This window comes from Canis aureus, chromosome 34, assembly GCF_053574225.1.
Source record: "Canis aureus isolate CA01 chromosome 34, VMU_Caureus_v.1.0, whole genome shotgun sequence".
Classification (NCBI taxonomy): domain Eukaryota; kingdom Metazoa; phylum Chordata; class Mammalia; order Carnivora; family Canidae; genus Canis; species Canis aureus.
The window spans coordinates 16878057-16904021 of NC_135644.1; the positions used below are offsets into that span (position 1 = coordinate 16878057).

Sequence of the window (25965 nt, forward strand, 5' to 3'; positions counted from 1 at the left end):
GTGGCCATGAAATAGCTCACCTCTCCTTGTCTTTCTCTCCAGGGTGAAATTCACAGAGTAAAGACAGATGGCACCAACAGGACAGTATTAGTTTCTCTATCGAGGTTGGGGTCTTCCATGAGCCTGGCCTTAGATTGGATATCAAGAAACTTTTATTACACCAATCCTGGAACTCCATCAATTGAGGTAATGATTCCGTAATACTATTCCTACAAACACTGGTTTTTGATGCATGTAACAGCTATTCTCAGGATATGCTCTCCTAGATTTTGAAATTATTTTTCTGCAGGAAGCAAATGGGAGGAGCTATCTGTATGAACTGTAAGTCTTAGAAGTAGAGGAGTAAATCCACCTTAGAAATAAATTATTGGAACTTTCTACTCCTCTATTTTATTTTCCTCCTAGGCATCAATACTAACTTGTTCATATAAAAGGACTTTAGAAGTCTGTAAAAATATATAAAAAGATAATTGAAAAATCTCGTAAGGAATTCAGCATTAAGTATGGAAGAATATGGTAGGTAGGAAATTTTTCCTATCTTTCCTCATCAAGTCTGTAACGCTATTTCAGTCCAAACCAAGTTTATAGGTTACCTCTGTTCTAAGATGGAAATCTTTCTATGGCTCCATACAGTTTTTCTAACAGTGAAACAGAAAGTCGAAACTTGATTCTAATTCCTTTGATACTTTTCTCGTCGCGATAAGTGTTCTTTTTACTTCAATTCCCAGAAGAAATTCTAGATGAGGTACCTGTATGCAATCACATGAAGTAAATCAGAGGTAACTCAACTAGTATTGGTTTGCTCCATTCTAGGAAAAAGTTAAAACATGTAAGGGACTATTAATTCCTAATTTTGAAAGTGAAAATTTCTAAAGAAGGATGGGGGGGTGGTAGTCTTGCGAGTGGGGCAGTTCATTAGCAAGGCTCTGGAGAGTGACAGTTCACTGCTCTGGCAGAGGCACCTGCTGCTCAACTGGTTCTCTGTGGAGTAATCAGAAAGACAGATGCTGAATGAAGGTGAGGAAGGCGCATATAGTCAAGTGGCTGAGTTAGAGCAGATTGGACAGGGGAAGTGCTTCTCTGATGGTCAGAACAGTGCTTCCAGTTTACAAAGGTCTTTCCATAAACAGGGTCTCATTAAATTTTCATAACATTCCCGAGGGGAGGCAACGGTAGTAAACATTCACAACGAGGGGGACATTTTGCAATCCCTACAATTGCTAACCTCTGAAATATCTCAAGCCAGATAGAATCGTCAGCTCTTAACATGAACAGACTCTTGGAGGCTCATCTGGTTCGAGCCCTTTGTTGTTCAGATAAGAACCTGAATTTTACATAATTCAAGAAATTGGCTTCAACGGTCAGCTTCACTGCCCTGATTCCTAGGCAGTGTTCTGACTTTGCCTTGTTATAAATGAGAACTTCAGGAGTCCCGCCTGCTGTAACCCCCCTTGACAGTGACAAGAGGTGTTTTTTCATAACCTCAAGTAAAAATATCTCTCTCCCATCAAAACATTGGCACAGTTGACTGCTTCAAACCCTTAATTCCAAGTGCACATCTGCTTAGTACATCTTCATTCTGAATGACAATTAATATGTTCCTACCCTTGTTTTTTGGTCTCTTGCTTTGTAAATGGGGAGCTTCCCTTTTAAATTGATAGTTTTCCAAAAGCTGGGAACATGTTTCCTCCATCAGTATTAGGTACAATGAAAAGGCACTGGGTAACGGAATAACTGTGGAGTGAGTGTGTGAATTTGTGTGTGTACATGCGAATGTGTATATGGGTAAGGGGCAGAGGAGAAATGACAGGAGAACCAGTTACTTGTGAACTGCATCCTGGAAGATGACCATTTCTGCCAACTGAAGAAGTAGAGAATAGGCCTCCCAGACAGAGAAAAACACTTGATAAAGACTCAGATATAAAAATGCATTTTGTGACTGGGGACAGCACAGTATTTCCTCCATTCACAAGTATTTGACCTTGGACAATTTACTTATCTTATCTGATCCTCTGCTTTCATATCTGTAAAATGGGGTGTCAGTAACTAAAAGTACTTCTTGACACTAAGGAATCCTGTCAATATAGAGTCCTTGTTTTCCTCAAACCACCAATATATTTAGAATAGTCACCGAGGACCTATGAGAATAACGATGCAAAGGTAAGTTGCCCTTTTAGTGTTTTTTACTGATTTTTCTCCTTTGGTGATATCAGTGGTGACCCAGGTGAATGTTAGATTGTGTGAGGGCACAGAGTGATCACTTACTGTTTAACGTGAACAATATCCCCCCCACCCCCAGCATAAGAGTAACTCATATTTAATTCAAATTTGAGAATGAAAGAAATACTGAATAAATTGTTTTCCACTAGGGGTAGCTGTGTGCCCATTCACTAAATATAATTTTGTAGCTGAAAAGAGAGGCGTACAGAATGTTGTGGGAGAGAGAATTTGATATATTCCAAAAAACAAGCAAAAGAGCTTTCCTTTGAACTAAAAAGATCCTTAGGCCCTGGAAAAGGAGAGAAATTTTGACATAAAGAGGCAAATTAAAAAGAGAGAAAGATACCACACAGGAGAGAAAAAAATTTAGAGAGAAGAGTGACGGATTAAAGAGGTGTGTGTGTGTGTGTGTGTGTGTAAGAGAAGGAGGGAGGAAAAAATACATATAGAGACAGAGGGCAAAGATAGAAAAGTAAACACTGATACACAAATAATCTAAAAAACTTTATAGAAAAACCTTCGTGCAAATCAGCAATCAACATACATCTTATAATTTCTTACTAGCTGCTTCTCTTCTCAGACTCTCTTAAGTGCATATTAGAATAGCCTTATTCCTATAAAAAACTGCTTTTATTCTAGTAACCCATAGTTTTCTATTAACATTAGTTTAAACAAGTACAGCAATAATAATTAAAAATAGATAACCCTGAGAACTTCAGTAAATGTCCCCAGGCCTCTTTCATCCTGTGTAATATGGGTATCTATCTCACAGACGTATTGTGGGGATTTGATCCAACAATGCTTAATATAATGTCTGTTACATAATGATAAGTGCCCAATAAAAAAAAGATAGGAAACACAACACTGGGCACTGTGTTAAGCTCCTTACATGTATTATCTCATAGCTCCGTGCAAAATGTGCCATTATCATCCACATCTTACTAATAAAGAAACTAAGATCAGAGAAGTGAATTTCCTGCCTCAGTCACATCTAGAAGATCAGGGATTTGAACTCTTGCATTGTAACTCTGGCTGTTAACCTGGCACAGAATTCACTTTGAGTAAATTCGGACTGTTTGGTCAACTGTGTTTACAGTGATGGGCCACTGGGTGCCATGGCCATCATTGGGATGCCAGAGAGCTTGTGGGGCTCCCATTTGCTTTCCGGTGTTTTCCTGTATCTTTTTCTGAAGACATTTTTGTGGTTTCTCTCAGGCAATGAATCTGTATGTTTACTCATTTGAATCCTTCTTTTATCTATATAAATTCCCTCTCCTGAAACTTGAGGTGAATTGAAATAGGAATTTGAGGGCTGATTTTGCTTTTCATACTCACTTTCTATTGAGCTGATTTCCTCATAGCCCTGAAATGCAATTAGGGATTATCTGAATCTCACACAAACCCTCCCATTCATTTCTAATCGCGCTTTGGAATTTGTTGTGTGTGTAAGGTCTCCTTCATCTCAGCTTTCTTTGTTTCCCCTTATGAAACTCAGTTCTAATAAATGATTTTGTGCTACAGGTCTTGAAACTCCAGGGAGATGTCAGATACAGAAAAACACTGATTACCAATGATGGGACAGCTCTTGGAGTTGGTAGTCCAGTTGGCATAACTGTTGATCCTGTTAATGGGTGAGTGTTCATAAATGACACATGTTTTCCATGCAGCACCATTCTTGTTAATATTATGCCTGATAAAATGGAAGATTTCAAAGTTAGGACCTTTTCTGGTTTCATATGCCAACCCTTTGAAAAATACAGATCTGGATGAGAAAGAGAAATAGCTCTGAGTCATATTTAGCATGAAGGCTGTAATTTGTGTTTTGCTCTATGTTCTTTAAATTAGCAACGCTGGACTAGATAACATTTGAAAGAGAACTTGAAGAAAAAAAAAGAACTTGAAGGATTAGAAGGCTTCCCCTAAGTAGAGAATAGGTTGGAACTGGGGAGTGGTTCTTGAGGTCAAGTGAGCAGTGAAGGTGCAGAAGCATTTCAGCGTTTCGCATGAGGGCATGGAGGTCTGAAACCAGAGTTCAAGTTAGGGGTGGTTGACAAGATGGAAACTAAAGGCATCTGGGCACAAATCCTGGAAGGACTTTGAAGTCACCATGCTAAGGAGTTGCACTTTGTTCTTTTGAGAAATAAGGAGCCATCTGGGAATTTGGAGGAAGGGAATGATAGAATCAAATTTGTATTTCAGAAAGATGGGTCAGGATCAGAGTGGAAGAGGCCAGAGGCAGGGAGACCAGTTAGGAGAAAGTGTTCAGCTAGGGAGAAGGTTTCTCAGCTAATGTCAGGTAGCTTAAATTTTTAGTGAACTCTGAAGTTTTGTGACCTCGTCCAGCAAACTTTTGGTAGCCTGGAATTTGAGAGGAGAGAGAAAATTATGACAGGAACTCAGGGCCAGAGATTAGCAAGATAAGCACAATGGGAGATCAAGAAAATAAATAAGGATGTTGCTAAAATAGTTATGCATTAGGTCCAGGCAGAGAGGGACTGAAGGTTTGGAAGTGCAGGCGAGTTTTAAGAGTGAAGAACAGGCTCAATGGAAGAAATAAAATAGGAGCAGGGAAGAGATGGGAGAGTTTGGTCAAAGCAGAGAATGTCAAGAGTTTGAAAACTGAGAAGCAGGGAAGTTTAGACTTGAAGATGAGATTTCTGGGATGGAACGAAGGGGTTTGCAGGGGAAAGAGGATTAAAAGAGATAAAAGGATTGTCTCCCTAGGCTATGGCAGCAGATGAGATAGAAAGGAATGGACACTTGGATTCAAATATAGAAGGTATGCCCACAAATGACATGGAAAACAACCCTTCATATATTTTAGTGAAGTTTTAACAAATTATGGATTTGGGAACTCTGTGTGACAATTAGGGTTTGTGGGTAATACTGCATTTTCATCACAGAAATCAGAAAAGAAAGTAGCTGGGCTTGTACTAGATGATAATTTGGAGAAGGATTAAATAACTGGCCTGAGAGGTGAGCAGGGAGGGACTTTTGACAACTCTTACATCCGCTTTGTCCTTCACAGTGCACAGTGTGTGATTCTTTAAAAGGGATTATTGACCATTGGTGTAGGCTTTTTCTTAGTCATAAGCTTCCAACCCATCCAACCCAGGTAAAGTTTCCCTCACTAATGTAGGATGCTAGCATCCTATTTTAGATACCATTTAAATGCCCTCTTCCCCAATAATAGCTAGGAAATATATAGACATCGATAGAATGCCAGCTAAATACTCCTCCACTTTGCATGTCTCAAGATATTAGCATTTCAGACTTCCTCCATTGAATTGTGCACATTTTGAGGATGATAAATACACTTATTTTTTCCATTTATATATTGAATGAAACTGTCTGTTTTATGAAATGCCTGTGTTTTTCATGGTTATAGGAAACTATACTGGTCGGACCAAGGAACAGACAGTGGTGTTCCTGCCAAGATTGCAAGTGCTAACATGGATGGCACATTCCCAAAAGTTCTCTTCACTGGGAACCTTGAACACCTGGAGTTTATCACCCTTGATATCAAGGAGCAGAAACTCTACTGGGCTGTCACCAGCACAGGAGTGGTATGCACACCCTGTTGGTCTTTACTGCTGAGCTTGTGTAGCTGATACTGATTGTTCCTTGTCTGGCTGTGGTTCCTGAACAATCTCACTTGGCCACTTGGGCCAGTGTTTTATTGCCCTTTCTTGTAATAACCTTTTTCGCTAGAGCAAATATTGCCCTAGTTGAAGTGCCTTTTTTCTAGTATATCCCTAGTTCCTTATAGAATAATGTTCATTGCCTTTTCCCTCATCCTTTGCTTTTCTGTAAGATAAAATATTTCCATTTCTCATTTCTTCTTTGTCCTTTAAGAACCATTCAAGTTTTAGTGTTTTCAGTGCTTTTCTTGGAAAGTTCTCCAGGCTCTCCATTTGTAAAGAATAAGGGAAAAAAATGAAACTACCAAGCTTTTGATTTGAACATGGCATCCCGTCCTAGCTACATGCTGTCTCTAAGGTCTTGACATGGTTGATGCATATGGGAAAACTCGCTTTAGTGGTAATTTTAACTCCAAGGTTGAGTTCATTATTTTCTGCAAGAAGAAGCAGAAACTATAGAATTTAATCCATTCACAGAAATAATGTTTGATCATCACTTCCATGCTTATGCAATTAAACTGGGACAAGGCACATTAGAAGATGCTCAGTTATAACTATTGGTCAGTTAAAATATTGCAATGGATGTTGTACTGAACGTGTGCCAGTCTCTCCCCTGCTTTTTAAATAGTGATTGCAGATATGTTTTCCACATTGATACTCTCCGTAACATTGCACAGTAGGTTTGATTTTTCAGTTTGTTATCAGTTCAACGGTGCTAATTTCACTCCTAATACGTACATATAATGGTGACAAACTTTAAGGATCAAAAAAGTAGTGACGTGTGAAAGCACTTTGATGCCTGTATACAATGATGAAAGGGCTTTGTCACATGGTGTGATTTCTGTATACAACTTAGCATGTCCCAGACAGTGCCCACCACTCCTCTCCCTTCCTATTTCTTCATCTGCTCTGCTTTTCCAGATGTGTGTGAGCTTGTTGATGGTGTGACTCTCCATCTTGTCTCCTAGGTTAGAACCCTCATCTTTCCCCTCACTCTAATAACCATGTCCTTCTTTAATTATCACAAAATACTGGCAATCTGTCCTGTGCCTCTTTTCTCAGGTCCAGCCTTTCTCTGCCACCTCCTCCATACTAAGCCACTTCTCTTGAGCCGTGATCAGATGATGGCTGTCAGTAATAAACCTTAGTTATGTGATGGAGACATGTTGTCTCTATAAATCCACGAAAAATAGGTTTGATCACTGCTCAGCCTAGAGAAATAGCTCCAAACACTTAAGCTGAGGTTGGCCAGCTAATCTGGTCCTGATCACTACCTCTAAACCCCCTCCTAAGCTTATCTTCCCTGTGCTCTAGCTTTCTGGAACTTCTGTCCGTTTCTAGGGCATAACCTGCTCTTATAACTGTTGGATTGCCTTGTCCGGTGAGGTGGTGAGCCAAATCTCGTTTATCTTTCTCACCAGTGCTCAGCTGAGATTCTAGCACAGAGGAGGCACTTGATACAGGTTTCTGGAATGAAATCAAACCACCTCTGTCTATAGCTTATTTTTCATCTAGAAGCAAACTTGTCATTTCCCATTAGGAACTTCATTTTTTTTGTGAGTTCTTTATCCAGTTAATCAGAGTCATTTTGACTAAGACTTGTTACCTGTTCTAATATAACAGCACCACCTTTTGCTCCATTCAATCTTGGTATCTTGTCATTGAATTAAAACATGTTTCATAGTCCCATTGCAGGAATTGTTGGTGAGGATGTTAAATGGAGGGTCAGTCAGCTCCTCAGTAATAGTCTTTAGTTAGACAGTAAATGTGTTTCCTTGTCAGGAATATCACATGCAGGGACTAAAGAGGTTTAGTTCCCTTTTCTTCACCATGCCGTTTGAGAAAGTTGGTTGACTTCCTTGAGGTGCAACTTCATTATCAGTGAAATGGGCATAATGACATATAATTGTGATTATCAAATTAGAAAACAGATATGAAAAATCTCTCTCAAGGATAGAGTTCTGTATAGATGTGATGTATTATTAAGAAAATGTTAGTTTGCTGGAGGACAGGTGGGTGGGGCATGGGATAACTGGGTAATTGGCATTAAAAAGGGCATATCATGTGATGAGTGCTGGGTGTTATATGCCCCCAATGAATTACTGAATCCTACATCTGAAACTAATGATGTACTATATATTGGCTAATTGAATTTAAATTAAGAAAGAGAAATGAAAGAAAGAAGAAAGAAAGAAAGAAAGAAAGAAAGAAAGAAAGAAAGAAAGAAAGGGAGAGAATGTTAGTTTTAAATGTTTCTCTCATTTCACCGTGAATCAATCAATAATGAGAATTCTGATCTTCTAGATTGAAAGAGGAAACGTGGATGGTACAAATCGAATGATTCTGGTAAACCATCTTTCCCACCCCTGGGGAATTGCTGTCTATGATTCCTTCCTTTATTATACTGATGAACACTATGAGGTCATTGAAAGAGTTGACAAGGCCACTGGGGACAACAAAGTAGTCTTGAGAGAGAATATTCCAAATTTGAGGGGTCTTCGAGTTTATCACAGACATGGTAAGTATTTGTCACTGAAACATGCATTCATGAATGTACAATGTATATTTACACATCTACACACTTTATATATATATATATACACACACACACATGCCCACATACAGACCCATGTGTATACACCTGCATGCAAATTGAAATTACGCCAAATATTTTAAAAATGATAACCCTATCATAAGCTTGTTTAAGTGTCAAAGACTAATCTGGCATCTGAAAGGCCAGGCTGACTTCAGAGTAAGCTTATTCCCATTCTTTCCCCATCATTTAAAATTCCTTACTTCGCTTTTTCTTCATAGCAGTCCCTGATATATTATCTATCAGTTTATTTGTGTTTCTCATGAGAATGTAACCTCCTTAAGGACAGGCATTTTTGTCTATCTTGTTTCTTGCTGTATATCCAGTAACTAGATGAATTTCTGGCACATTGAAGGTTGTCAGTAAACATTTGTTGGATATCTGCTGGAAAAATGGTAACAGGATAGAATTTTTAATCTTAAAAGGAATACTTGCCGTCTTCAACATTTTTTTCATAGATAATCTAACTTTTGATTTCCCCCTTAAATTACCATTATGACTTAGAGATTATTTTTTAGAGTTTTGACATATTTTATAGCTTTTAGTCTCTAACCAAAGCTTACTAAACAATTTGTTTGCTGTCTATAACCTAGATTTTTTAGTTGGCATTTGTTTTTATTGCATGTGAAAAAAACCTTTAAATGTTATTATTTGTTAATATTTTAAGTCAAATGCCTATCACATTGTTGATCATATAATTAAACTTATGACATTTTAAATGCCAGTACATAAATCAAAAGGGTTAGAAAAATTAGAATTTCCATACTAACCTCCCTAATTCTTCTAATTCCTATATAGATTTGTGGGGCACCTGGGTGGCTCAGTGGGTTAAGTGTATGTCTTTGGCTAACATCATGATCCCAGAGTCCACGGGATTGAGCCCTGCATCAGGCTGCTCATTCAACAGGGAGTCTACTTCTCCCTCTCCCTCTCCCTCTCTTCCTACTCATGCATTCTCTCCCTCTTTGTCTCTCAAATAAATAAATACAATATTTTTAAAAACGATTCCTGTATGATTTGTGGAAGAAAAACAATTGGTGTTCCATTCTCTAACTACCATATAATAATTCTGGTACCTTTATGTGTTGTTGTAGAAGCTATACTCTCTTCTATGCTGTTTTTGTGTTGTTAACACAGGTATTGTATTTTGCTATTGATTTTTATAATGAATTATGTGGTGACCCAATATAAGATATTTGAGAGAGCATGTCAAGTATATGAGGTCAAAAGTTATAAATTAATTTTGCTTTCATTTAGATGCATCCTCCAATGGCTGTAGCAACAATGTGAATGCCTGTCAGCAGCTTTGCCTGCCTATACCAGGAGGCTTATTCTCATGTGCCTGTGCCAGTGGAATGAAACTGAATCCTGATAATCGGACCTGTTCTCCATATAGCTCTTTTCTTGTTGTTTCAATGCTCTCCATAATTAGAGGCTTTAGCTTGGAATTTTCAGATCACTCAGAAGCCATGGTGCCAGTGGCGGGCCAAGGTATGTCAACTCCAACAGAAGTAAGATTTCACTCTGTCTGGTGCCATGTTGAATTCTCGATTCCATAAAGCATTTCTCCACATTTGGATTCAGCATGTAATGAAGCTTGTCTTTCCCTTGAGATAAACTGGTTCTGCCTTGAATTGTTCTTAACCATTAGTGTACACCAGAATGGAAACCCAGATCTTGGTCCCATCTGCAAATTTTCTCATGTGGTAGTCTGGGATAGGGCTAGAGAATTTGCATTCCTAACAAATTCCCAGGGCATGGTGATGTTGCTGGTTCATGGACCATACTGAGAATGACAGGCCTAGAGCAAGACAGAATGTAGCATGAGTTTGCAAGTAGTATGCGGAGTTCATGTTTTTAGAGTAACAGCTAATGGAGATTTGGGATCTGGGTTATACTATTTAGAACAGTAAGGAAGTAAACCATAATCTGGTTTCTTAATATGTATTTGATGAGTTGAAATAAATGAGTTGGCAGTATTAGAATCTCCTTAGATTTCTAATACTTAGAAAATACAGTTGTATTTTTGACAGTGTTTTATGTTTGTATACTGTGAACATAGAAAATGATCACTTGCTTCTTAGATGAACCAAGAGATTTCTAGATGTGTGTTACCACAAGGAGAACCAAGTGTTTACTCGCACCACAAAGAGTATGTCACAGGATATTGATAGAAATAAAAGAAAGAAAGGGAAGAAAAAAGGTGAAGGGAATGGAGGAATGAGAGAGATGGTCAGAAGAGGTGACAACACATATGGTGAAAGGAGTCAGGGAGTGTTTGGCACCACACATGCTCCTGACTAATGATTATATTTACAAATACTCAAGACTCATCTTTGTTTTCCTGTATCTTAAAAGTTATGGATCTAAGTTACCATCTTATAAAGGTATAAAATCAATTATATTTTTCTCCCAATTTTTCATTTTCAAAAATTTTAAATCAGAGAAGTTGAAAGAAAGGTACACTGAATATCCTCATACCCTTCATTTAGATAAAAAAATTGTTAATATTTCAACATATTTGAACTCTCAGTATGAGTGTGTGTGTGTGTGTACTTGCACATACATATACATACATTTAGTGTTACTAGTTTCAAGTGTACAGTATAATGTGGACTTTTTATTCATTTTTTTAAATTCAGTGTGTTACATTTACCACAATCACTCTTGACGCTCCTTTGGATTCATTTTGGCCAGATAGAATCTTTTGAAATGACTACCTGTATTTTTTGACATGATCCCATTAATGTTTGAGTGCTTCCTTGCTTCTGGGCATAAGAAGGTCTTCTAGGCACCTTGTACCTTCCCCTCCCAAGCTTATAGTCAGCTGTTTCTCCCAGGAACCAGTTCTCCTTATTTTGAGAAATGGCTTTTAGAAACCAAGATCTGGGTGCTAGGTATGCTCATTGCAAATGAGAAATAGTTTTATTTTATAATGAGGGCATGGTCAGAGCAAGGGGTTGGGGATGATGGTATGAGAGGAAGGGAAGAAAAAGTTCTAGTTCCAGTTAGAGCATTGTTTAATGATCTTTTCTTAAATGTTTCAGGACGAAATGCGCTGCATGTGGATGTTGATGTATCTTCTGGCTTTATTTATTGGTGTGATTTTAGCAGTTCTATGACATCTCGTAATGCAATCCGTAGAATCAAACCTAACGGGTCTGGTTTTACAAACATTGTTACACATGGGATAGGAGAAAATGGAGTTCGGGGTATTGCAGTGGATTGGGTAGCAGGTGGGTAAGCTGTATAGTGATTTTATTGAAAAGTCTTTTTGTGTTTGCATTTTATTTTATACTTGAAAAAAGTATAATCAGTTTAATCTGATACTATGTATACTACAAATCTATTTTTCTAGATAATTATTGGTATTAAGATAAATTGAATTATGCTTTTAGACCAAGGTGTATGTCTATTAAGTTAATGATCAGGTGTTTCAGTGGACAGATTCATAATAGCTAATTCATTTCCTTCTGTTAACATAATCAAAAGTAGGCAAAATGGCTAGAAAAATTATGTTGATTTTTTTCACATTTAGAGTAGCACCTAATTTCTAAATTAAAAATGTCTAAATTTTCAAGTAGAAAGGGATATTACAATAAGTGAACCATGAAATGACAATCATTTATTTTAAAGCTCAGCAATTTTAGTTAACAAATTCTTAATTGCTTCATCTTGTTCATATATAAAAACTCTTTGATCATTAATCATTTCCTTTATTGTAATTGTATTGAAATGCCCGACCCAGTATTACATTAACTTAGTTGTTTTGATTCATGTACTTAATTTTGTTAATTTTATTTCTATTTTTTAATAATGACATACATAGCATCTATTTATTAATATTCTAAACAACTCTAGGAATACAAATATGATCTCCAGGAGGTAACAGGACCCCTATCACTGACTTATTCCCTCATTAACCATTGTTGAAGCTCCCACAAACTCTGTGTGATTATAACCCCTGAATCTCCTTTGATGTGCAAAGACATTGAATTGGTTGGTAATTATCCTCACATATGGCTTGATATGTTCCTACTCTTGCATAGCAAAATCACCTGCTGTTTTTTAATTTTAGTTTTTAATATTTTAAAATTTTTAATTAAATTCCAATTAGTTAACATACAGTGTAATATTAGTTTTATGAATGACACACTAAGAATCAAATGTAGTAAATGTATTATAGTTATGATCCTATTCTATAAAAATAGGTATCATTGTGTGTTAATCAGGTTTGGTAAGTAGATATCACTTAGAAATATTAATATATTATGAAAATCTAGGAACTATAATAAGGGTTTATTCTAAATAATAAATATCATAGTATGGTTAGATAAGGCTTTAACTGGATTCCTAAATCCCATTTCTGATTACAAATTCCTTTATCACTTCTGAGAATATAGCTAAAGCAGGAGTCTATGGCCTATGGACCAAATGAAGCCCACTGGCTGTTTTTTCACCAACAGTTTTATTAAGAAATAATTGACACATATCACTGTGTAAATTTAAGGCATACAGCATCATGGTTTGATTTACATATATTGTTAAATGGTTAGCACAATAGGTACAACTAACATCCATTGTCTCATATGGATACAATAGAAAGGAAAGAAAGAAGAAAAGAAAAAAAATTTTTTTCTTGTAATGAAAACTCTTAGGATTTACTTTCTTAACCACTTTCAAATATGCTATCCATCAATGTTAACTATAGTCATTATGTTGTACTTATTTTTTTATAACTAGAGATTTGTACTTTTGGACCATGCCTATTTTTGTGAGGAAGGTTTTACTAGAACACAGCTGTGCCTATTTGTCTATGGCTGCTTTTCATGTTTACAATGGCAGACCTGAGTACTTGTGAAAGAAACCATATGCTCTATGAAGCCTAAAATATTTACTATCTGGCCCTTTACAGAAAAAGTTTGCCAAACCTGGATGAAAGGATTTGAATATATAAAGGGTAGATCAGTAGCATATTGCATATTGGCCTGATATCTCCAGAGTAATTTTGACTCAGACAAAAATAAATGTTCCCTGGTAGCAGAATTGACCATTCAACAATAGGCTTTTGACTACGTGGAATCAGTATGGGATCACTCTACTCATTCTATTGTCTTCATACCATTGTGTTTTTATTCTAGCATTTGCATCACTGTGTAATGTCCAAAGACAAATGGGCTTTTGCTTTGGTGGCTCAGAGGGTTCATATGATGAAAACAGCTACACTAGTCAGACTAGCCTATTAACTTATGTTAATACTAAGCACAGAGGCACTTGACACCACTAATAGGCGGAGAAGCTGCTAGCTTTCCCTCTTTGCTCCTTTGATCATGTTTGGAGTATAATTTATGCCATAAAAACGTGTATGAGAATCTCTGGAGATTTAAGTGTTAAACATTCAGGTGGGAGAGGAAGGATATTCTTTTTTTTTTTTTTTTTAAGGACATTCGTTCTTTAAAATTTTTTAAAGATTTTATTTATTCATGAGAGAGAGAGAGAGAGAGAGAGGCAGAGACACAGGCAGAGGGAGAAACAGGCTCCATGCAGGGAGCCTGATGTGGGACTCGATCCCAGGTCCCCAGGATCATGGTCTGGGCTGAAGACGGCGCTAAACTGCTGAGCTACCTAGGCTGCCCGAGGAAAGACATTCTGGGAAAAAAATTTTCAGTTGAAAGTGGGTTATGATGCTTCCTATGAATTCTAATCTGCTTTAGAAGCTGAAGATAGTCACTTTCTCTTTAAATTTGAAGGAGAAAATTTTTTAAAGGTTTATTTATTTATTTGAGAGAGAGACAGTGTGTGGGAGTAGGGGAAGGGCAGGGGGCAGGGAGAGACTCTCAAGCAGACTCATTCACCCATGTGGGTCTTGAGGCAGGGCTCAATCTCATGACCCTGAGACCATGACCTGAGCTGAAACCAAGAGTTGGACAGTCAACCGACTGAGCCGAGCCACCCAGGCAGCCCGAAACAATTTTAGTTCCTAAGAGAAATTTTTCCAAGTCTAAACTGAGTCATTTATTATCTTGTAAAAGATAACATTTACTGACAAAACCTCAGCCTTATATATTTTGTTCTGAATTTGGAAAGATTCCCTCTTTTTTCCTTCTTGGTTTTGCATTTATCAGCACGTTCTTCCATTTTCTGCAGGAAATCTTTATTTCACCAATGCTTTCGTGTCTGAAACACTGATAGAAGTTCTGCGGATCAATACCACTTACCGTCGTATTCTCCTTAAAGCCACAGCAGATAGGCCCAGGGATATTGTTGTAGACCCCAAGAACAGGTATCTCTTCTGGGCTGACTATGGGCAAAGCCCAAAGATTGAACGTTCTTTTCTTGATTGTACCAATCGAACTGTGCTTGTATCAGAAGGCATTGTCACACCACGGGGCTTGGCAGTAGACCATAGCAATGGCTACATTTACTGGGTTGATGATTCTTTAGATATAATTGCAAGGATTGGTATTGAGGCAGAGGAAACTGAAGTGATTCGTTATGGCAGTCGTTACCCAACTCCTTATGCCATCACTGTTTTTGGAAATTCTATCATATGGGTAGACAGGAATTTAAAAAAAATCTTCCAAGCTAGCAAGGAACCAAATAGCAGTGAGCCACCAACAGTGATAAGGGACAATCTCAATTGGCTAAGAGATGTGACCATCTTCGACCAGAGTGTTCAGCCCCGATCACCAGCTGAGGTCAACAACAACCCTTGCTTGGAAAATAATGGTGGATGCACCCATTTCTGCTTTGCTCTGCCTGGATTGGACACTGCAAAATGTGGCTGTGCTTTTGGAACTCTAGAAGGTAATGGCAAGAGCTGTGCCATGACATCAGAAAATTTCCTCATCTTTGCCTTGGAAAACACCTTGAGAAGCTTACATTTGGACCCTGAGGTTCATAGCCCACCTTTCCAAGCAATAAGTGTGGATAGAGTTGCTGTAGACCTAGCCTATGATGGCCTAAGTAACAGAATCTACTTCACACAATCGTTAGAATCTGGAAACAGTCGGATTTCATACGTCAGTCTAAATTCAGGGACCAGATCACCCACTGCTGTTATTTCAGGTAAGGGCACTCCAGGAGCAGCTTATCTTGGAAGTTGACGCAATGTAATCAAAACATGTGGATGACCCCAGGGGTTCTAAAATGCTTTTTAGGATTCTTAATGCCTTTGTGTGTGTTTGTTGGTGTATGTCCAGGTAAAGGGAATCTTGATGGCATTGCCTTTGACTGGATCAATAGAAGAATATATTACAGTGACTACACCAACCAGACAATTAACTCCATGGCGGAGGACGGGTCTCAGCGCACTGTGATAGCCCACGTTTCAAAACCAAGAGCAATTGTATTAGATCCTTGCCGAGGGTATGCCACAGTCTTATTTTTCATACTTTCTATATGCTTATTTCTGGAGGGAGTGGGGCCTGAAATTAGGTTATGTTCATAGACAGCCAACATTTTATGGACTTGAAACTCTGTAGCTATATATTCAAGGGTGAAAGAACATGAGTAACTTTGGGAAGTAATTCCTGTTGTTGCTAGAAAGGTTGGCTATGTAATAGGAATTACTACTCTTACTCAGTAAGTTTTAGGAAGTTTTGTGGGTGATGATGGAGTGGGTTTCATTTGCTATATTAATGTGAAATTTGCAGTTAAAGAAGGCTGCCGTTCTTTTTTTTAACTAAAAGGTATGGGGTTCCTGGTGGTCAACTAATTATGACTCCTTTTTGATGACTAGGTACATGTACTGGACTGACTGGGGTACTAATGCCAAAATTGAGAGAGCCACACTGGGAGGAAATTTCCGGGTACCTATTGTGAACAGCAGCCTGGTATGGCCCAATGGGCTCACTCTGGACTACGAAAATGATCTTCTTTACTGGGCAGATGCCAGTCTGTACGTTCTTTCATTATTTTTGTGGGTGTTGATAAGAAGAGTTCTTGCTTCCACTTTCAGAGGAGGGATTTGCATAATGCGATGAAAATATAATATGCCAAATAGATATGGCCAAAATGTAGAATCACAGTTTTATGAACCATATTCTAGCTTGGTGAATGTACTTGTGAAAATTGATCTATCATGAGATTGAATAATTATGAACTAGAAGGCATCTAAAGATACATTACTAGATGAGTTAATTTCAATTATAATTACAAATGTAATCACTCAATTTATAAAATCCAAGCCCCATGTAACTATCATAAAATAGAATATCTTTTAAATGCACATTGTTATTAAGTGTCCTCTGGGCTTTAGCCTTCAGTTAAAAACATTTTCCTTTAGTCTTTAACTATGGTCATCTCAGCCAATTTCATAGTGTTTTCCTTTCTAACTCTAATTTTATATGTAGCTTCTTCAAGTAGCCCTGAAATCACTCATATTCCAATCATCCTAATGGAATAGTTGAAAAGATGAGATGATTTCTTTTATTATTGCTGGTGTCTACATGTCAGGAATCTTAACTTTGCTTATTTTCTTAAGATTTTGGTCTTCTGCTGTGACACTAAGCACCTAACAATCTCATCTTTTCTTCATCTTCTCATTTGAAGCAAGCAATGATGTTTAGTGTCTAAATTTGGATCATTATAGGTAAATACCTCTGGGTACTAGGTAAATGACAAATCGAGAAAGTCCTTAAGGGAGTGGGAAGGAAAATGTAATTCATATTTTATTGAGTGACTATTATTGCTAAACACCGAGTTCCATGCATTGTATGTATTATTTCATAATTTTCTCCTATTTTAAATTTCAGCTTGGCTCCCTTTGTAGGATTACTTAAAGGTTAGATTAATATTTGGAAATCAATGAATTTGTAGGCCATTGTTTGATATGCAAATGAAGACTCCCATCATCAGATGAAACTTTTCTTCCTGCCATATGCTGCTCCTGAAAAGAAAATTGGGGTCTTGCGTAAAAGAATGGTTAGGCCCAGGCAGTGGGCTGCCATTTGAAAGACTTAGTCTTTCTGGATTCCAACATTTTGTTTTTTACTTCATTTTAGGCAGAAGATTGAACGTAGCACTCTAACAGGCACGCAGCGTGAGGTCATTGTCAACACAGCCTTTCATCCTTTTAGCTTGACTCTCTATGGCCAGTATATTTATTGGACTGACTGGAACACAAAAAGAATTTACCGAGCTAACAAATATGATGGGTCAGGTCAGACGGCAATGACCACGAGTTTTCCCTTCCGGCCTAATGGTATTCGTGTTGTCGTGAAGAACCAACAGCAGCAATGTAGCAATCCTTGCAGCGAGTTTAATGGGGGCTGCAGTCATATTTGTGCGCCAGGTAAGGCATTGCCCACAAAGAATGAATCGTGTAGAATAATAATGATGATGCTTGGTAGGGAAGGCTGAGGGATATTCAGCTCTAACAGGGCAAAAAAATTCCAGATTCTCCTTGATTTCAGAGTAATTCGTAAAATAGATTTGGGGGTTTATATGTTTAGAGGAAGACTTTAACAGGTTTCTTTTCTATTTGATATGGAGCCCTCTTATGAAGGCAATTTTAACTCAAGCTTGGTGGAAAAAAAATGAAAGATGGGGTCTTTGGCTGCCAAACTTCATGACTCATAAAAATTCCCAACAATGAGCTTACCTCCCTTATGAAAGGATCTAGTTCTTCCACTTAGGAGGTACTATTTATAGTTTGAAATATTTCTGATGATATTTTAAAGTGTGGCATTATATGATTCATTGTGTATTTTATAGATGGCAACTGATTCATAGGAAGATGCATCTTTTGATACTATTGCTTTATAGATTTTGCTAAGGAGTGAGAATCATTTCTATGTTTCAGTGTAGGGAAGAGCTAGTTGTTAAAGATTAGGGTGACTTAGCCATGTTTATTAGAATTGGTGGGTTTTTTTTTTCATTCTGAGTAAAACACTCAATATAGTTGAGAAGCTGATGGGAAGAGTTTCTATGGTATGTCTTCTAGTGCCTTTAATATAGAAATATTGCCACTGCTCTTCTGGAAGAGAAAATATGAATGATTGCTGCACAAATTTTTGCTTTTTGGGCCAACTTTTATTCAGGTCCAAATGGTGCTGAGTGCCAATGTCCACATGAGGGCCGCTGGTATCTGGCCAACAACAAAAAACACTGCATTGTGGACAATGGTACACGATGTGATAGTTCCAAGTTCACCTGCCTCAATGGGCACTGCATCTTGGAGCAATGGAAATGCGACAACGATAATGACTGTGGTGATGGCAGTGATGAGCTGGAAAGCGTCTGTGGTGAGTTGGACTCTTGGAGCTTTCATTAGGAGGTAAACTTGTCTTTATGCCAAGTGTTTGGTACAGAATCCTGCTGTATGTGAATAGGTTTGAATTTTGTATCTATGTGTCCTGTTAGAATTGAAAACATTTAGTCCAAGAATTCAGACTGTTAAATCACATATAAGCTGATACACATGCCAGGGAATAGTGTATGATGCTTTATTAGGAAGCACCTCTGTAGTGGTTTAGAGCAAAGATGCTGGATTGAAATCTTTGTTATGCCATTTATAACGTGTGTAGCCATTGGAAAGTTCCCTATCTGAGCCTCAGACACCTCATCTGTAAGATGGATCTATTACTAAAATTTCTGTGAGGAGTGAGAGAAATATATGAAAAACATAGCATGGGCCTTGGTGCGTGTTAAGCATGGCTTAGCATGGAACTAAGAGCTCTAATAGGTGATTGTTATCATTTTATTAATTTTCATAGCAGAAGGATCCCTAAAAATTTATTGAAATCAGTGTTCAGCTTCCATCCAGATGGGGTGGGTAAAATACTAGAAGTTAGCTACATTTTTCCAATAGACTGTGTAGGGGCTAAGAGTTTTATTTTCCCCTAGGAAATTGTGTTTGTATGCTTTTCTGTGATTGGGATAAAATTTTAAATTGAGATGAGAGAGAAATGAAGTAACTCTGACATTTGCTTAAAATATCTAATTTGCTCAAAAAAAAGTATACAACCTATTTTGTTTAATCTAATTGAAAGTTTATCTCACTTTGCACGCAGTCCGTTTTTGCAGCCATTTTTGCTTTAGAAGGTAAACTCAAAGTATCCCTTTCATTTGATTGTATTTTTTTTTCTTTTTTTAGGAACTAGGATGATGCTTTAATTGATATTCTTTCTTCTTCTTAGCATTTCATACGTGCCAGCCGACAGCCTTCACCTGCGCCAATGGGCGATGCGTCCAGTATCATTACCGTTGTGACCACTACAATGACTGTGGTGACAATAGTGATGAGGCAGGGTGCCTGTTCAGGGAATGTAATGCCACTGTGGAGTTTACCTGCAGTAACAGAAGGTGCATTCCTCTTCAGTTTGTCTGCAACGGCATTAACAACTGCCATGATAATGATACCTCAGATGAGAAAAATTGCTGTAAGTTCAACAAGTATTTATTGTGCTTTGGGGTCTGAAATCTTTTGTGTGTGTGTGTGTGTGTTTTGATTTCTTGAGTCTCTTTCACCTCATGGGAGATCATTTTTATGTAGGAACAAAGGCTTTCTGAAAAAAAAAAGTATCTAGAACATCGATTTCATTTTAATATATTCTGCTAAATGGTTTTTAAAAACAGCTCTAATGTGAATTATTCACCTAAATTTATGGACCCATATGACCATTAAGTATTTTATCCTCAAATATTTTATCTTTAGTTTACATATCTGCCACACTAAAAATTCACTTGACAAAATTTTTTTTGTTTTAAAAGTATCAATAGTTACTGACAAATACTATTGCCTAAATGTGTTGTGGTTAATGTCTGTTATGCACAAAACTATACAGTGTAGTGTTGACTGTCATGATTTCTTTCTTTCATTTTTTGGTAAATTGTTTCATTTATTTCTCTGAAATTTCTGGGATTTGCACCTCAGCATCCAGGGAAAATCAGAGAGCAGTGCATAAATTTGAATACATTTTCAATTTGGATATATCTCCATGCTCTGCTGCTTTTATAGGGAGAGTTACATACAATATTTATTTGGATATGCCTTTTAAAAGAACTCCTTCTTATGGAAAATTTCAAACATGTACCGAAGTAGAAAGAATAGTAAAATGCAGGCATCCATTACTCAACTTCAACATTTATCAACAATTGATCTATTTGTTTCATCCATTTCCCCTGATTTTTTTTTTTCCTGAGTGTTATAAAGCAACTCTCAGACATGCATGTCACTTATGAAGATATTTTGAAAACCAACTACCAGGCCATTATGATGCCTGGCAAAACTGACAATACTTCTTGACTACTCAATCCAAATTTGAGTGTAATCATTATTCCCAAAATGTCTTTATGCAGTTGCTCTGTTATATTACCATTCAGACAAGGTCTACACATGGATTTTGATGATTATGGCTCTTAAATCTCTTTTATACCTTAGCAGTGGCTTTATTTTTTTAAAAGCCATTGAGTTATCCTGTGGATCTCCCACATTCTGGATTTGACTAATTGCTTAATTGAGCCATTTATTTTGTCCTGATTTCCTACTAACTGGAATTTGTACCTAGAGGTCTGATTACATTAGGTTCAATTCTTTGAGTAAGAATTCTCCATAGGTGGAACTGTATATTTCCTGTTGCATCACATCATGAAACACATAATACTTGGTTGTTCCACATTAAGTAATGATAAAATTAATTAGTGGATTTAGGAGTCAGCTTGAATCATCCCTTAAGAACTTTCCATTAACCTGTTACCCAGTGGTTTTAGCATACATGAACATATTTTAGAAATCCATTATTTCTTTAAAAGTTACAAAGTAAGTGTTTAAAATTCTGTTATTCCTTCTACATATATTAGGTAAAGTTCCATAAAGAAGAAATTTTCCTTATCAGCTATTTTGTTACTCTGAAGTATAATTCTGCGAGATAAATTCTCGATTCTTTCCCTTCGTCAGTTTTTGGAGTAATGAGTTGGTGACCGATGAGTACTAGTTTTTGTCCTGTTTTTAGTATTAGACTAATGGATTTTTACATATTTGAATTTTAGTGCAGTAAAGTCATTTAGTCTTTTTGGCACTCAACTTCACTATCTTAGGCCAGTGGGAGCTCTGCTAAGTTGGGTCCTCTGTTATTTTGACATGGCGCATTCCTGTCCATTTCCTACCTAAGACCTGGAAAGAGACCTCATTCCTTCTGTTGATTTAGAGATTACCACAGTGTTGAGTTGCTGGTTCCTATTTGGCTCTCATTTCAGGGCTTTTCAGTATACAGAGGTAGGAAATACAATTTTTTAAGAAAAAAAGTGTATATTAGTCTTTCCTATTTTAATTTAAGATTATAATTTTTTAATTTAGATTTTATAATTCTGTCTCTTTTATGCTTAAAATATTGGTTTCTGATGACATTAGGATATTTACTTATTTGCTTTATTCTACCATAATTTTGAAATGCCTATAATTTCAAAATAACCACACGAGTAATACTATTACTAATAAATCTACTAATCATGATTTAAGATTTTTAGGTCCTTTTTGTTCTTAGATTATGTCCTGCGATGTAGACAGAATAATGGTTTTAAAGTCACTTGAATAATTTATTCTCTGAATGATTATGCTATTAACTTGATGTAGCATTTGCTTCTATTACCATTTCCAAATTTTAAGAATTGGTTTCCTTTTTCCATTTTTATTTCATTGTTATTTATACAAAGTAATATACATGGTTCCATGGTCAAAATTATATGATCGGTATATTCACAGCGGTCTTTCCTTCTTATCTTCTCAATCTATCCAAAGGGTATCCACCTTCTTCACCTTAGCCTTCTTTCCTTTCAATATCTTGGATAGCTAGAGGAGAGATTCATTATTGGCTTTTAATCGTGCTTTATTTCTGTTAACAAGGTATGCTGGAGATTTGTACTGTGTTTCTTTATTAATGTACAGAGATCTTTTTCATTCCTTTTTACAGTTACATATTACTCCACTGTGTGGATATACCATAGTTTATTTAACTAAGAGTTGAGACTCTTGTTGGTGCTATTAAATAATTAAAACAGATGATTTAAAGGACAAAGTAACTAACCATGCTCTCTCCTCACCCCCCACCCCCATTAGCTGGAAATAATTTCTTTTTACTCTAGAAGCAATGGTGAAAAATAACTGTCATGGTTGATGCCTCTGTGAGAGGTTTAAACATATCTCTCTTCTGGTGTTTTGAGTCCAGTAGCTCTGTTAGTTAGCATGGACATTTTTAATGCTATATCTATGTGATGAATCTGTTCCAAATATTTATCTGGCTGTCTTTTCCAAGCTGATCGCACCTGCCAGCCTGGATATGTAAAATGTCAGACGACCAACATTTGCATTCCTCATTTTTACTTGTGTGATGAAGACAATGACTGTGGAGACATGAGTGATGAAAGCCCTGTTTTCTGTGGTAAGAGAAACCTGCTGCTCTTTCTGTGATTCCAGAGGTGCATGTCTGGAGCTAATAATAGCCTAAGTGTTGGGGCTATTTGTCACCTCAGGCAGTTACTTTAGGATATGGTTAGAGGAGCATAAGCAACCTCTCTCTCTGTTGTCTTTGAATGGATTTCTACTCCAAATACTTGTTCCAGAGTCCTGCTTTGATACCTGACCTTTTACAATTGTGGAGCCATTTCTCCCAGAGTCCAGGGCCTCTTGTTTTCAGGAATCACTGCCCACAACAGAATATGGATGTCAAGCTCTTATATTTACTCTAAATATGATTAAAGTTACCATTAGTAACTGAAAGAACTTTTCTTTTAAATATGCTTGAATTTCAGAAACCTTTGTTTTGTATTTAGCAATTTGGTTCAGTCAAGCATTTCCCTGTATTTATACATTGAATTAAAAGGCCTTTCTTAAGCTTGATAACTTTGAGGCTATCAGCATAAATAGATGCATAATTTAAGAATTTAGTAATTATCACCAGACCAGGGTACAGTCATAGAATAGGCGTCAGTTGCAGTAAGAACAGGACAAAGCAGAATTCAAGATGTAGCCATCAGAGAGGGACATGTAGATTAGAGATAGTATGACCTATCAGAGACCTGCTTCCTTATCAATTTTACCCCTGTGAATCATCAGATACCAAGGTCCAAAGCAAAGGGCCTTGTAGACCAGAAGAATGTAAGACTTGATTTTAGTTTGTACCCACAAAACAATTTAGAAAGTACATCTGACCAGAGCTACCTAAGATTACTCAAGACAAGAATAGGTAAAGCCATTTTTGCAAGTAAAGATCCCATATAACAAGGATGAATAAGAATACAACTGTCTTTTTAAAACCATGTGGGCTGAGCTCAGATAGGGTCGTTTCTGCTTTTAATATTGTCTCCATAGAAGTTATTTACTTTTAGGTCACAGCAGAAAACATAGAACCAAGTCTCCTTATATGTAACTTGTTTCATATATCAAAAAGATATTTCTTTGATGTTTCTAACAAATACAATTTTCTGTTGGGTTTCTAGAATCTAGAAAGAAAAGTTGAGCAGTATTGCTTGCCTTCTCTCTCCCTGCCTTCCCCTTCCCCCACCCCCCAAAAGCTTATTTAAAACTCTGCCCAGACCTCAGTCTTCTTTCCCTGGCACCTATTTCAGATATATGGGCAAATGGTTAAGACTAATGGGAACAAGCCTGTGTCTTACTCCTGGGTTTTACCTCTGTCCTCAGCTTCTCACACGTGCAGCAGTGATGAGTTTCCCTGTACGTCTGGACGTTGTATCCCTAAACACTGGTACTGTGATGAAGAGGGAGATTGTCCTGATGGCTCTGATGAACCTGCCACTTGTGGTAAGAGAGTAAGCAAGCGAGACAAGCATTATGATGCAGCTAGAGAAACTCTTCCATTACTTCCAAGTACAGACTAGGATCACAGCTGTCAAATGTTTACATTCTGTGCCTCTCCTCTCAGCTAAGACGATAAAACCACTCAGCCTCAGCAGACAGGCATTAAAAAAAAACCTGTTGGGAGCCCTGGGTGGCGCAGCGGTTTGGTGCCTGCCTTTGGCCCAGGGCGCGATCCTGGAGACCTGGGATCGAATCCTACATCGGGCTCCCGGTGCATGGAGCCTGCTTCTCCCTCTGCCTGTGTCTCTGCCTCTCTCTCTCTCTCTCTGTGACTATCATAAATAAATAAATTGGAAAAATAAATAAAAATAAATAAAAATAAAAAAAACCTGTTAGTGTAGGGTGCCATGTGGGGAGCTGATCAGGGTATGGAGGCTGCTGACTGATGCTCATGAAGTGAGATTATGTTGGTGATGCACCTAATATTGTGCCTGGCTTATAGAGTTCAACTAACTTTAATTGACTGTGAATTGGAATTTCGGAGTTTGGTTGAGTTCTGGCCCAAAGGCTGTGGGAGGATGCAAGAGTGATTGGAATTATATATACGGGGCAGGGCCATATTAGATACACACATCCTCCTCCTGTTCTGTGTGCCAGCTTATGAGGTAAGGTCCCATGGCCATCTGAGTTTACTAAGAAGTTCTGGGAGCCTTTGGTTGTATTCCTGGAGGCACTTTTGCCTATTTGTATTTGAAGGCTGCTATTAACCTTTCCAAGTTCTAATCTATGTCCATGCACATTTTTTTTAACATAACTGTCATTGCTTTTTTATCTGTCAATGAATCACTCTGCAAACTATGACCATGTCCAGCTGCCTATCTTTATGAAATTTTATTAGATTGTAGCAACTTATTGTCTATGGCTGCTATTGTGCTACAATAGCAGTGTCAGGTAGGTGTGGCAAAGAACATATGTTCTAAGCCTAAAATATTTGCTACCTGGTTATGAGAAAGTTTGCTGACCCTTGTTTACATAGTCTTCATGCTCCTTTTTTTTTAAGATTTTATTTATTTATTTATTCATGAGAGAAAGAGAGGCAGAGACATAGGCAGAGGGAGAAGCAGGCTCCATGCAGGGAGCCCGACACAGGATTCGATCCTGGGCCTCCAGGATCAGGCCCTGGGCTGAAGGCAGCGCTAAACTGCTGAGCCACCAGGGCTGCCCGTCATGCTCCTTTTCATGGCAGTATAATATTCCATCGAGTGGTTGTATTATCTTTGCATTAACTGTTTCCAAGCATTTAGATGGCTTTTATCTTTCCCCTATTGTAATACAGTTATCTGCAATACAATAATTATATATAAAATTTTTATTTGATATTATTTTCTTGGTACCATTTTCATAGTTTTACAGCTGAATCAGACTATCTTCCATTTCTATTCTCTCAGGGGAGTAGTATTTGAAGCTCTTTGCCAAGTCCTTTTTCCCCAACACTGATAGTTTTTTTTTTTTTTTAATACTGATAGTTTTGTAGAAAGGAAAGGACATGTAGAATTTTAAGGATCTATAATGGAAATACATAACTATTAGGTGAATGGAATAGTATTAGAGATTGGCTTAGATATAAGAATGATTGGTTCAAAGAAGAGTAAGTATCATTTCCAAACTTCTCCCTGGGAACCAAAGTCAGTAAGTGGTACCAACTGCCTATCCTATTTATGGATGCATTCTCATAATATGCAGGAGTATTGTTT

At 37.4% G+C, this 25965-nt stretch overlaps 1 protein-coding gene across 1 annotated transcript in view; it reads left to right on the forward strand.

Annotated features, from left to right (window-relative positions):
* Positions 1–25965, forward strand: part of LRP2 (LDL receptor related protein 2) — a 196433-nt gene that overhangs the window by 113637 nt on the left and 56831 nt on the right. The window contains exons 33-46 of the mRNA XM_077883566.1: positions 43–186; positions 3742–3851; positions 5609–5786; positions 8166–8379; positions 9712–9945; positions 11502–11690; positions 14602–15522; positions 15657–15822; positions 16196–16354; positions 17460–17749; positions 18498–18701; positions 19596–19838; positions 22710–22835; positions 24095–24214. Of these exons, the coding sequence (XP_077739692.1) occupies positions 43–186; positions 3742–3851; positions 5609–5786; positions 8166–8379; positions 9712–9945; positions 11502–11690; positions 14602–15522; positions 15657–15822; positions 16196–16354; positions 17460–17749; positions 18498–18701; positions 19596–19838; positions 22710–22835; positions 24095–24214 (3298 nt within the window). The remainder of the gene's footprint in view (positions 1–42; positions 187–3741; positions 3852–5608; positions 5787–8165; positions 8380–9711; positions 9946–11501; positions 11691–14601; positions 15523–15656; positions 15823–16195; positions 16355–17459; positions 17750–18497; positions 18702–19595; positions 19839–22709; positions 22836–24094; positions 24215–25965) is intronic.